Raw genomic sequence first — 13484 nt, 5'->3', positions numbered from 1 at the left:
TGGTTCTTCTCATAAATTTGCTCAGCACCTTTAACCAGAAAATGGAGACAGGCAAATTGAGCACTTCAACCAAGACTATACTAAGGCCAAAGGATGAAATAAAATTTCCTGTGGTATTATGAGAAATGGATTTGCCATACTTTATTTTGAGAAGAAGCAAGGGTTTCAGGCATAGTTTCCGAAGTTGTTTTACTTCTCATGGCATTTTTCAGTAATCATAGAACCGTAATAGAGTGGTTTGGCTTGGAAGGGACCTTAAAGATCACTTAGTTTCAAATCCCCTGCCATGGGCAGGGACACCTCCCACTGGGTCAGGCTGCTCAAGAACCCCATCCTTGAACAACTTCAGGGAATGGGAAGCCATAGCTTATCCAGGCAACCTGTGCCAGTGTCACCAACTTCAGTGGAAAGGAATTCTTCCTAATGTCTGACCTAAATCTCCCCTCTTCAAGTTTTAAACCATTTCTCCTTGTCCTCTCACTAAAAACCCATGTAGCGAGTTCTACCCCAGTTTCTTGTAGGCCCACTTCAGATATTCGTAAATTGCTACAAGGTCACTTCAGGGCCTCCTCTTCTCCAGACTGAACAACTCCATCTTCCTCAATCTGTCTTGACAGAGGAGGTGCTCCAGCCCTCTGAGCATTTTAGCGGGTCTTTGGCTATTTTCCATGAGGTCCATGTCCTTCTTATGTTGGAGACTCCAGAACAGGACACAGTACTCCAGGTGGGGTCTCACAAGAGCAGAGCAGAGGGGGAGAATCACCTCCCTTGACTGTGCTTCTTTTGATGCAGCCCAGGACCTGGCTGGCTCTCTGGGCTGCCAGCTGACACTGATGGTTCTTGTTTAGCTTTTGGTCCAACCTCCTCCCCCTCCCCCCAAGTCCTTCTCCTTAGAGCTGTCCTCAATCTTTTCTGCTCCTGGCCTGTATTCATGCATGGGATTGCCTCGACCCAGGTGCAGAACCTTGCACTTGGCCTTGTTGAACTTCATGCAGTGTGCACGTGCCAACTTCTCCATCCTGTCAAGGTCCCCCTGGATGGCATCCCTTCCCCCCAACGTGTTGACTTCACCACACAGTTTGGTGTCAGCAAACTTGCTGAGGGTGCACTCAGTTCCCTTGTCCATGTCACCAACAAAGATATTAAACAGCACTGGCCTTAGTACCAGCCCTTGAGGAACACCACTCATCACACATCTGCATTTGGACACCGAGCCACTGATCAAAACTCTTTGGGTGTGACCATCCAGACAGTTCCTTATCCAGTGAGTGGTCCATTCATCAAACCCGTACTGTTCCAGTTTAGAGATCAGAATGTCTCATGGGACAGTGTTGAATGTTTTGCACAGGTCCATGTAGATGATGTCTGTTGCTCTGCCTTTGTCCACTGAGGCTGTGACCCCATCATTACAGGTCACCAAATCAAGCAGGCAGGACATGCCCTTAGTGAAGATCTGTTGGCTGTCACCAACCATCCTTTGTTATCTGCATGCTTGAGCAGAGGCTTCAGGAGGATCTTCTCTATGGTCTTGCCAAGCACAGAAGTGAAACTGACAGGCCTGCAGTTCCCTGTGTCTTGGTTTTTTTACAGTTTTGAAAATGGGGGTTATGTTTCCCCTTTTCCTGTCAGAAGGAGCTTCACCAGACTGCCATGACTTTTCAAATATGATGGGCAGTGGCTTTGCAACTTCATCCACCAGTTCTGGGGATGCTGATACTCCCAGTTAAGGGAACTGGAGGTGCTGGTGGATGGAAGGATGACCATGAGCCAGCAATGTGTCCTTGTGGCCAAGAAGGCCAATGGCATCCTGGGGTGCATTAGAAGAGGGTCGAGAATAGGTCGAGACAGCTTCTCCTCTAGTTCTGCTCTGCTCTGGTGAGGCCACATCTGGAATATTTTGTCCAATTCTGAGCCCCTCATTTCAACAAGGACAGGGAATTACTTGGAAGAGTCCATCACAGAGCCCCTGAGGTGATTAAGAGAATGGAAAATACTAACCCCTGGGGTCTCTGTCAGCTTGTATTTGAATACTCTTGAGACCAACAAATGTGATCTCCCATCTGTAACTCTTGCAAACTGATTGCTTACCAAAATCATGTTACCAGCTGAATGGGAACTGTGTCTTCGTCTCTACCAGATCCCGGGTTTTCACATTTGGCAAGCAGATAGAGATTTTGCTTCCTCTAAAACCTTGCTTCCCCAGTATGGTTGTCTCAGGCAATCAAATGGTTATATCTGTAATGTCAGTAATTCCCAGGGCATCAGGCTGGCTTCATTAATACCTTTTAGTGAAAGCCTATAATGTAACTGAGGCATAACCTTCTGCCTTTTTTTTTTTTTTTTGCATGACAGCATCATTATCTCTAGGAACAAGAAAGCCAACTGGAGAGACTCCAAATCTACCTCTTCCTCCTCCCTTTTCCCCTACATACTCTATGAATGTTATCATCTCAATCATCTCCAGCTTTGCTCTAGTCTCAATCCTTGGCATTGTCACCCTGGTTTGCTGCCGTCGACGAAAGCAGTGGAAAAACAAAAAAAGGTAAAGCTTGGGACGTAAATGAAGGCAACAAACATGGGCTTGCCTGTTTCTGAAAGCATTTTCCTGTGAACACTTGGTAGGGGGGAGCAGTCCTCCCTTTGTCTGTGGCAGCCCACTGCAAAGTCTGGTGAGTCCTTGTGCTAGAGCAGAAGGCCATCTGGTAGTTTTCTGGGGACATAGCATGACGCCTTGCTGCAAGGTTCTTTCAACAGCCATGCTGCACATTCCTTTTCCACCCTGGAAGAAACCATTTCTGGAGGAGATGCAGATCTCCTGGCTGAGGGCTGTGCACACACTGATTGAACACTGCTCGATCGTTTCAGAGAGTCAGAGACACCGACACTCACCACTCTGCCCTCTGAACTCCTCCTGGACCGGCTGCACCCCAACCCGATGTACCAGAGGATGCCTCTTCTCCTCAATCCAAAATTGCTTAGCCTGGAGTATCCCAGGAACAATATTGAATATGTGAGAGATATCGGGGAAGGAGCATTTGGGAGAGTCTTCCAAGCAAGGTAAGTGGTCTGTGTCTGAGTCCTCTCTATCTTGGAGATACCTGGGAAAATCTGGCAGTTGAGCAGTGACCTCACTGGAAAGTCATTCACCCAAACTAAATCACATGCATATCTACTGAACGGTACACTCAGTCTTGAATAATTGTTTCTGTTGTCCACTGCTTCTGGTTTGTATATTTTAAACTATTGCCACAAATACATCTGCTGTTCTTTCTAGTGGATGCAATATCTTACTCACATACCAAAGTCTGGTGTAAAAGCTCAGCTAAATTTAACATCACTGTTTTTGCCAGGAGTACTGCGTGTAACATGTGACCTATTGTGAAATTCTTGCATTTTCCAGTATTTGCAAATTGTCAATGTGTAGTTTCCTCCATTATAACACCAGCACTGTCCAGTAACTACCACAGAGGGCAATGTGTCATGCTACAGTTAGGTCCTGACCCAGTTTCCATTTGATTCGGTAGCAAAAGCAAACAAAATAATCCTCTAAAAAACAATCCACTTAGGCAATATTTTATTCTGTCTGCTTTAGTTACTGATTTTTCATTCTTGGAATTTGCAGCCATTGTTGCTTGTTTTAAATTTAAGGTATTGGATGAAATCCCGGTTCTGTCAAATTTCATGGGAGGTGAGATAATGTACCTCTTCAAATGTGAAAATATTTAATTGAAAAAAACGAGATATACTCAGTTTAGCTGAGGTTGAAATGGATGGGTGGTATCTTGTTAGCCTTGACCGAGGCCATAATTTTTGCCAGTTCTAGTCTCCTTGGAAAATCCCATCTCCAAATTCCTGAAAGGAAGTGGACAGTTTGTCCAGTTCAGTCATTACTCAGGATGATTTTCTGTGTGCTTTACAGTTAGTAAGTCTGGGACATGGCTGATTTTGTACCTGTATGTGGCATAGTATATGATGACCTCAAAAAACCCCAGGGGAATAGCAGAGTCCCACTGGTGGCCAAGAGCTGCCTGGTAGAACTGCTCCCATTGACTTTAAACACAAAGGCAGTCAAAACTGCAGACAATTTCAGTGCTTATACTTATGCTGTTGATGTGTCTGCTAGGAAATGAGTTACATGTGAACTGAATGTGTTGAGTGGGGAACAGTGTCATTAGCTTTGATTGTTAGGATGGCAAAGCCAAACACATCTGAGCTTGAAGAACTAGGCAGCAGCTGGCCCAGGGCCACAAGACAGACCTCATGCCAGTCCCAGCACAACACTTGGATGCCCTGCAGAGTATTGCCTTCCTGCTCTCCTTGCAGAAGTCTTCTGCCTCTTTGGGCCTGCTCTGGAAGCTTCAATAATTTCAGTGCTGCACAGATCTTCCTGAGTTCAAAATGAGTCTCGCTGATGTTGAACACGACCTCTCAAAGGTTATTCAGGTGCCATGGGGTCAAACACGTGCTAAAGTGGTGTAGAGACCTTTCATGTGGATTTTATCCACCTCAGTGGCATTTCTTTTAATAAACAGTTTTGCTATGGTCAGTGGAATCTGTGACAAAAACAGAAGAAGAAAAATTAAAATAGCACCACAACTTCTTAACCAGCATTTGTGAAGTGTAAAGTACCATACTCTGTGAAACATCTCTCTGTCGCTCAGAGAAGAAGCCACAGAAATATTGCTTCTGAGTGTCTTTATTGTTATCAGCATCTGTATCTCTATCAGAAGTCTCTCAAAAGCCTAACATTCCCAGGGAACACTTAAGTCACTGGCATTTCTGTGCACTGCTGGCAGATTAGTGCAGACTTCTGATCCTGTTGCACCAGATGTGCAACCCTGCAGGCTGCTGAAGCTAACACAAATCCAGTCATTGCCTTCCCATCTCAGATGGATAAAATGTACTGGCCTACGTGTGTTAAATGGACATCTCAAGCTAAATTTAGCAAGCCTTTTACTTCTCCTGGTCTCATGTTTCTCCTTCTCCTGTAAACACAGCTCTGAGTCTGGTGCCAGCAACGCCTTTGCCAGTTGGCTTTCTGTGAGTCCTGATTCAGTGTTTACTCACTCCTGGGTCAAGCAACATGTTAGGACAGGAAGTGTCTGGCTATCATTTAGCAGCTTCTCCTGAAAGGCTGCTGTCTTCACTGGGGCAGCTTCACACTGGAAGGGATGAGGAAGTAAGCATTTCCCCTGACAGATGTCCTTAAACAAGATTCAGGATCCGGTTTAGGCTCTGCCCCTGGGAGGACCATGCTGGCCCCACATGCCAGCAGAGCATCATTCACATAAGGTTCAACAGAGCAAACCTTGACCCACATCTGAAGCTGCATGGTCCAGGCTAAGTCTGAAGCCTGGTTTTGCCTAAAAGTCTGGGTGTAGGGTCTCTGCTAGCAGGCCAGTAAGATCCCTGCTGCAAAGGCACAGACCATCATCTCAGCAAGAGATAAGGCTATCCCTAAGGTCAGAGTTTCTCTGACAGAAGTATCCTTATATTATTTTCAGGTGCAAAGGGTGTTTCTCTGACCTGCTGTCTCAAATATAGGTGAAAAGCAGTGTGTATGTTAGTTAAAACAGCTCACAGCAAAATGGGTCCCTGCCCCTGCCAATTCAGAAAATGTTCCTGCCCACATTAAAATTTCTCAGAAGTGCAGGGTAAACTGTACTCCTTTACTCCTGTAAAGTCTCCACTAGCTTCAGTAGATGTTAACTGCAATGTTCTGTGCAGCTGTAATGCTGAGGAGGATGAGTGAAAGGATATAATTGCAAATACAAGTTCAAGTTGCTCCTTAGTTTTTCAGTTACTGCTCTGCAGAGAAAACCTATCTGGAAACTTAAATCCAGGCACTCTCTGTAGGCAGGTTTGGGATGAAATCCCTAACTGCACCACTGGCTAGTTCTTTGAATGGCAGTTTCCTAAAAGCCAAATGTGGCCAGTGCTGCATAAATCCATTGATGGTAAAGAAGGTGAGGACAGATGCTATTTATCCCCTCCACAAATAATGGACATTTCTCATAAACTTTTATATAATCATGAGAGAGGAAAAACAAGGTAATTTTTCTGGTTCCTTCTCAATTCTAGAAGAAATTTACCTATTTTCTAGAAAGCACTTTATAGTCTGGCATGCTGCCTGAATTCTCCTGGTTAATTTCAGAAGCAGCAACTTCCCATTGCTCCCCTGCAGATGTGCCCCCATCCCTTTGTGCAAAGACTGTCTTTTGTGCACCAGATGGGTGAGCCTAAATGCTCTCTGCCAAAACTGCAGAGTCTGCCACTGTTTCAGATCAGTGCAATTCTCCCAGGTCTAATAAGAACTAGGCACATGAGTTACCTTGGGTGAAATTATTTGCTGTTTCCTGAAGGACCATTTAGATGTTTTGTGCAGCTAAGTCTCAGTTGAGTTAGGTTTAGGTTAGCTTACATTACAGGATTTCAGTGAAGAGTAAATAGATGGTTGTACTTCAGGCTTTAGCCTGGAGTTTCTTTCCCTGAAGCATGCAAGATGGACCTGTGCCTGCCCCTGCTTCGACACTGCACCAATCCTGCTAGCCAGTGAAGAGTGGTTATCTTCAATGAGGCTGTTTGGAAGAGATAAAAGCCCTCTTCTTTTTACTTTTAAATACTTTAATGGCTTCTTCAGTCTTAAGTCACTTAAGAAAGTGATGAGATTAGACAGCAGCTGGTAGGTGCTGGTACTTCTCTCTTACTAGACCAAAACCTTGCTGCCAGCACACAGGGGGTAAAAAGGAAGACATTTTGCTGGAACTGAGGTGGGGGCAGACAAATGTGGAGACTGCTCCCTTGCTCCAGCATGCCAGACCTCCTTGCCTGAGCTTCGATCTGGCCACCTGTGAGATTCCTTTCTCCGTCGGCACCCTTCCATCTGACATTTGACATTTACAGCACCCAGCTGCATCTGTTGCAACTGCCATTTGTCTGGAGTAGTTGACAAGGAAGCTGGAAGTTTGCTTTGGAAATTGGAACCTCCTCTTGGGGCTACTGGTCAGTAAAAGAACCTGGCATTTGAGCAATGGGAGGGCAACTGGGCCAGCGTAGTAACACGAGATGCAAACGGGTGCTGCTCTCCATGGCATCTGTCTGGGTACCTCTAAGGAGTGTGCTTGAACTGCAGGACCCCTAGGAAGAATTGGTGTGGGCAACAAAATACACATCTGATTTTTGATGCATGTTTGAAGAGTAGAAGGTTATGCTTTTTTGGCAGAGCTACCCCTGAATCTTTGGCAATTAAACTTGTTGAGGGTACAGTGACATGTGGGTAAGAAAACAAAATGAGAGTGTGGTTGCTCTAAGTCAGGAAGCTCTGTTTCCTATGGATCCGTGTTTCTAAGCTCTAGATGAAGATTCATCAGTGTCTATTAACAAAATCACCTTGTCCTTCAGACAAGGAACTTGTATGCTTTTTTCTTTCTGTCCTGTAACCTCTTTCTGAAAAACTTTCAGGAGCATAACTATCTCCTAGTTAGTACAGCTCCATCATGTTTAATTCTGTTGGAACTATCTAGTTGATTATAAATAGTTGGATTTCAGGCACACACACACACACAGAGGTATGGCACATGTTGCATTGAAAAGAGATTCGATATTTTAATATAAGTATGTTTATTTTTAACTCTGGTAAGCTCAGTCATTACACCACAAAAGTGGATTTTTTGGTCTGAAGAGGCCATCCTGCCCTCCATGAAGTTTCTGCTGTGACTTCCAGTACAGGGAGAGGTTATTGTTTACCAAACTATTATTTCTCTATATCTTTACCAGTCATGGTAAAGAGTCTGTAAGGAGAAAAAATAATGATAAAAAAAATCTATATTGGATTTAATACCCCTGAACTAAATTATATGTCTTTGTACTATGCAATGAAGACAGGCCTGAGAGGTGAAGATAGTCTTTCATGTTCCTCCAGTCAGTGTTTGGGCTTTCCATGGATGTTACTTTATTTTCTATTATTTTCTGTAATTTTCTATTATTTTCTGTTATTTTCTGTAATTTTCTGTTATTTTCTGTTATTTTCTGTTATTTTCTGTTATTTTATTTTATTTATTTCATTTAACTTCATTTCATTTCATTTCCTCATTTAATCTAATTTCATTTCATTTCATTATATTCTTTTGTCAGCCTCTCTTACAGCAGCAGAAGCAGAGTCTACATTCTGTGTGCATTCATCCATCACTTATGTTTGCCTTTTCTCTCTGTCCTTGCAGGGCTCCAGGGCTGCTGCCATACGAACCTTTCACAATGGTGGCTGTGAAAATGCTGAAGGAAGAAGCATCTGCAGACATGCAGGCTGACTTCCAGAGGGAGGCAGCCCTCATGGCAGAGTTTGACAATCCAAATATTGTCAAGCTTTTAGGTATCTGAACGAGACACCCATACACAGGGTACCACATTCTGCAAATATGCTGCAGAGGTGTTGGGGGTGTAGGGGTGATGCATGCATGACAGGACCTTAATGCAAATGGCAAAGATTGTTTCCTTTGCAAACAAAAATACCTATTGCAAAAAAGGTGAGATTTTTTATGCGCCACTGCATTGTCTGCTAATTATCCACCAGAGCAAGTCTCAAAAGTGTAGGTCTGATGCTGCAGCCTTAGTAGGATGTTAACATTGTAATAAATCCTCCTCCTCTTACTGCATTAAGTGTGCTGCTGACCATCTTGCTGCCCAGCTCTACTTCCAGTTTAATAACATTGGCACAGGTGTCTCACAGGGAAGGAACAAGCTTCCTGGAGCTGGGATTTATTTTGTGGATACTTAAAAAAAACAGGCACAAGACTTGTTAGTTTTATGGGTCCCACTTACTATTGTGATGTCTGAACACTCAGCAACAGTAAAATAAAACAAAATGAAGCAAATGAAGAAAAAGAAGACAACTGCAAAACTGGTCTCTTCCTATCCTTCCCAGCTGAAAGGAAGCCCCAGTTTGTTGGGTTTTTTAGGAAAAAACCTTGGCTAGCAGTTCATTCTTCTCTGAAGAAAACTGCCAACCAAATTTTATTTTTAATATTTAACTGAAGTAGATGTTGCCAGTCAGCTTCACTGGGCAGTCCTACTTTAAGTAGTTGTATGCAGATCTGATTCCTGTGAACAAGCTGCTAAGATCCTAATTAAATTCAGTAGGAAGCTTCACAAAATTTGGAAATATGTAAATCCCAGTTTTGGGAAAGCTGGGTTGATGCAAATATTTTGGCTACAGAAAAGAAAAGTAGGAAATGCCCCCAACTCAAATAATCATTGTGTTTACTGTCAACACATTTTATGTCAGGATACGGCTAAGGTACAGGAACAAACTTGTTTCATATTGTGGGGGTGTGAATAAAACAGCCACACTTCTGAAGACAGCTTAGATGATAAGTCTCTCACATACACTCTTCATGCTTGTCAGATCCTGCTTTTATCAAGCTGGAAACAGCTATCTGCTTTTCCTCAAAGATTCGTGTTAGGTCATCAACAAGAATTTCAGATTTCACAATAAGCTGTAATTCCAATTGCTAAATAATGGTCCTAAGAAAGCAAAACACATACATTTTTAATGCTGTCTTTTTCTGCTTGACATTTTAATCATAGGCATGAAAATATTTTTGCCTTATTGCTGTATGCTCAGTAAAACTGGTGGGAGTTTACCAGGGCCCAATACTAGTGCTTGTCCCCGGTAAAGCTGGTGTAGGGACAAAGAAGTACCCCTCAGTGGGACTAGATTCTATCAGGTGTGGCAAGTACCTCCTTTCTGATGTCTGTTTTTTCTCTGTCTTTCATTTTGGAGTATCTGTTCTGCCCAAAATTAATTCTGAAACTAGCATTATTTGCATGAGCTATTAAAAAAAAAAAAAAAAAAAAAAAAAAAACAGAGCAAACCAAAACCTGGAAAAACAGCTACCATACAACAAAGCTAAAACCCAGAAAAATGTCTGGGTTGTCTAGTGGGAATGTCTTTGCATTTCAAGTATCTCGCTGAATCCGTGAACATAGCCCTTCTGAATACTGCTGAAATCTTCCTGCATATGTGTAGTCCTTACACCCAAAGTAGTGTAAGTGTAATTACAAAACCCCAAATATTTTAAAATATACTGCAATCAGAGCTATAGAAGTTATGTACAAAAATATTTCCTTCCATATTTTTGCCCCTGGGAAGAGGCAAAACTTCTGTTAATGCCAACATAAGCAGGATTGGACTTTTAATTAAGTATAGATCCAAAAGTGTACCTTTTTGTCCTGGAACATCCAGACAAATCTGACAGCCACAGGACATGCTGGCATCAGCCACCAAGCGCAGCATTACAGCCCTGGTGAAGGAGCTTCAAAGACAAAAAGGGATGCTTGCAAACTTGATGTTCTTTGCATGCTTCACCTTTCTGCCATTTCATGCATTCTTAAAAGTCTCCCCTTTGCATCAGCGTTTTTGGACTTTTTTGTACAGCAGAACCCTCTTGGTTCCCTGGGTGACCTGCAGGGTGCATCTGTTTTCTTCCAGGTGTGTGTGCAGTCGGGAAACCCATGTGCCTTCTTTTCGAGTACATGGCCTACGGGGACCTCAACGAGTACCTGCGCGACCGCTCACCCCGCAACCTCTGCAGCCTGGTGCGTGGCAGCCTGGAGGGACGGGGCCGCCTGACCAACCCTCTGGCCTTGTGCTGCACCAGCCAGCTCTGCATCGCCAAGCAGGTGGCTGCCGGCATGGCCTACCTCTCCGAGCGCAAATTTGTCCATCGGGATTTGGCTACCAGGAACTGCCTGGTAGGGGAGAACATGGTGGTCAAAATCGCTGATTTTGGTCTCTCGAGGAACATGTACTCAGCTGACTACTACAAAGCCAATGAGAATGACGCCATCCCCATCCGCTGGATGCCCCCTGAGTCCATTTTCTACAACCGCTACACCACGGAGTCCGATGTGTGGGCCTACGGAGTGGTGCTGTGGGAGATCTTCTCCTACGGCATGCAGCCCTACTATGGGATGGCTCACGAAGAGGTCATCTACTACGTGAGGGATGGGAATGTCCTCTCCTGCCCGGACAATTGTCCCCTGGAGCTCTACAACCTGATGCGCCTCTGCTGGAGCAAGCTGCCCGCCGACCGACCGAGCTTTGCCAGCATCCACCGCATCCTGGAGCGCATGTATGAGAGAGCCCTGGCCAACCCCATTGGCCTGAGGGATGTGTGTGGGGGGTCCCCTGTGTCCCCCCATGCAGACTGATTCTGACCAGCCTATGGGTCCTCCATCAGCAGCTCCATGCAAAGCCCCCCTTTAGGGGATGGAGGAACAGCTTGTTCCGCTGCTAAGTGAGAAGTGTGGACTGCGCTCCTCTGTGGTGGGCTATATCTCCCTGGGTGGGATTTTACCTCCTGAGCAACAGGGATAACCCCTGGCCACTAAGCCTGGACTCCTCAGGTTGGCAAGGATGCTGGCACATATTAGGCATTTCCAGGAGCATAGAAAAACCCTAGGGAAAGCAAACCAATATTTTGCTGGTGGCACTTCCCTTTCTAACAAGTCCCTCCTTGTCCTTCTACATTTATGCTCTTGGCGTTCTCTTTTTTCCCCTTCCTCATGTGTTTTCAAGTCCTATATAAAGGAGAAAAAAAAAAGGAAAAAAAAAAAAAAAAAAAAAAAAGGAAAAAAAAAGATTGCAGAAATCAATCTTTTAGGGGATATTCCTTACTATTTTATTTTCACATTCTCACTTTTGTAGAAAAAGGATGTTTCTTCAGCCATAAGCTATTTTGTTTTTTCTTTTAACTTCCATCTCCTCTTTGACACTGTAGAACATAATATTCAGGAGCCTGCAGGACACACCAGCAGCTGCCTGCACCTCACATTACATGGGCAAGCAAACTCCTGTCAAGCACAGAGTTGGAGCATTTGTTCCATTTTCAAAAGTAGCAAGTTCACAGTGAGGTCCATTCAATGTTTAAGATCTCACCCAAAATCTTGCCTCAAGCATTACTTCCCATTTTTCCTGCCTTTCCTGGCAACAAAGGCATTTGGTGCTAAAGCAGAAATTCAGCCCAAAGCCCTGGACCTTCACCTGGTAGGTCTGCAAGGTGTTTTTATTTGCCTCTGCATGAAGTCTTCATAGAATCATAGACTCTTCAGGGCTGGAAGGGACCTTTAGGATCATCTGGTTCTAGCCCCCCTGCTGTGGGCAGGGACACCTCCCACCAGATCAGGTTGCTCAGAGCTCTGTCCAGCCTGGCCTTAAAAATTTCCAAAGATGGAGCTTCCACCATGAGTCTGGGCACCCTGTTCAAGTGTCTCACCACCTACATGGTGAAGAACTTCTTCCTAACTTCCAATCTAAACCTATCCGCCTCTAGTTAGGAACCATTCCCTATCACTACCTGACATTCTAAAAGTCCATGTGGGATAAAGTTTGATGCCTGTAATGTGATGTGCTATAAAGTCCCACTTTGAGAAAGAGGGACTTCCACAAACCTGGAAAAGTACCAATTTAATTGCACTTTCCTAGCCCAAATCCTCCCTGCAGCCCTGCCTTCTGCTCAACATGCAGTTCCATAATAGTAAATAGTGTGTTTTTTCCTGTCCAGCATTCCAGATTTTGCTTTATAACCATGCATTGAAATGTGTGGTGACTGCAGGCTGGGATGGAAAATGCTTTCTCTGTAGTAAGGGGAAAGAGATCATCTCAAGATTGACTCATGTAGCAGCTCTCTGCAGCATACCCTCCAAAGATGATAATCACTTCTGCATCGTGATCCAACAGGAGGGCTTAGCACCTAAATGGTGAGGTACTTGAAGGATTAATTGGTAGAAAGAACTTTTGCTGCCTTGGCGTATAACTGGATGTTATGAAGAGATTTTTATCCTGTTGTACACTCTTCAACTTGCTAAAAGCTGGAGGTCAAATTGATTTCTTTCTTTCTTCCTTTCCTTCTTTCTTTCTTTCTTTCTTGCTTTCTTGCTTTCTTGCTTTCTTGCTTTTTCTTGCTTTCTTTCTTGCTTCCTTGCTTTCTTCCTTGCTTTCTTTCTTGCTTCCTTGCTTCCTTGCTTTCTTCCTTGCTTCTTTCTTCCTTCCTTGCTTCCTTGCTTTTTTCTTTTTTCTTTTTGTTTTTCTTTTTTGTTTGAGACCTGTGCTTTCTTCAATGTACATTGTACAGGATGCTACTCCAGAGATTTTTAGACTTTCTGTATGACTGTCATGTAACTATAATTATTTTGTGTGGGGGGTAAACAAAGGGACTGTGAGAGAGTAGAAGGGGGAGGGAAAGATATTACTCAAAAAAGTTGTTTGGAAACAAAATTACTGTGCAGTCCTCAGTTTGCATTTTAAATAATTCAGAGAAAGAGGATAAACAAATAATGAACTTTTTGGTGCTTCATTTCCCTTCCCTACTGATGACAGAAGAAGCCTTGGAGTCAGTCACATTGGATGAGGACCCCTAGGAGATCTGCAGCATGTTGGATGTGCTCATTGCTTCTGCAAGTGCCCTACCTATTGCATTTGCAGCACA

General features: G+C 43.9%; 1 protein-coding gene across 3 annotated transcripts in view; it reads left to right on the top strand.

Annotated features, from left to right (window-relative positions):
* MUSK (muscle associated receptor tyrosine kinase) overlaps nt 1-12951 on the top strand; it is a 56349-nt gene extending 43398 nt beyond the window's left edge. For all 3 annotated transcript variants that reach the window (XM_071730690.1, XM_071730689.1, XM_071730688.1), the window contains 4 exons: nt 2353-2542; nt 2866-3057; nt 8220-8368; nt 10487-12951. In XM_071730690.1, coding sequence (XP_071586791.1) covers nt 2353-2542; nt 2866-3057; nt 8220-8368; nt 10487-11208 — 1253 coding nt within the window. In that variant the 3' untranslated portion in view covers nt 11209-12951. The remainder of the gene's footprint in view (nt 1-2352; nt 2543-2865; nt 3058-8219; nt 8369-10486) is intronic.
* The last annotated feature ends 533 nt before the right edge of the window (nt 12952-13484 follow it).

Source organism: Heliangelus exortis, chromosome Z, assembly GCF_036169615.1.
Source record: "Heliangelus exortis chromosome Z, bHelExo1.hap1, whole genome shotgun sequence".
Lineage (NCBI taxonomy): Eukaryota > Metazoa > Chordata > Aves > Apodiformes > Trochilidae > Heliangelus > Heliangelus exortis.
Note: the sequence above shows the minus strand (reverse complement) of the source record. Positions and strands in the feature narration are given on the sequence as shown.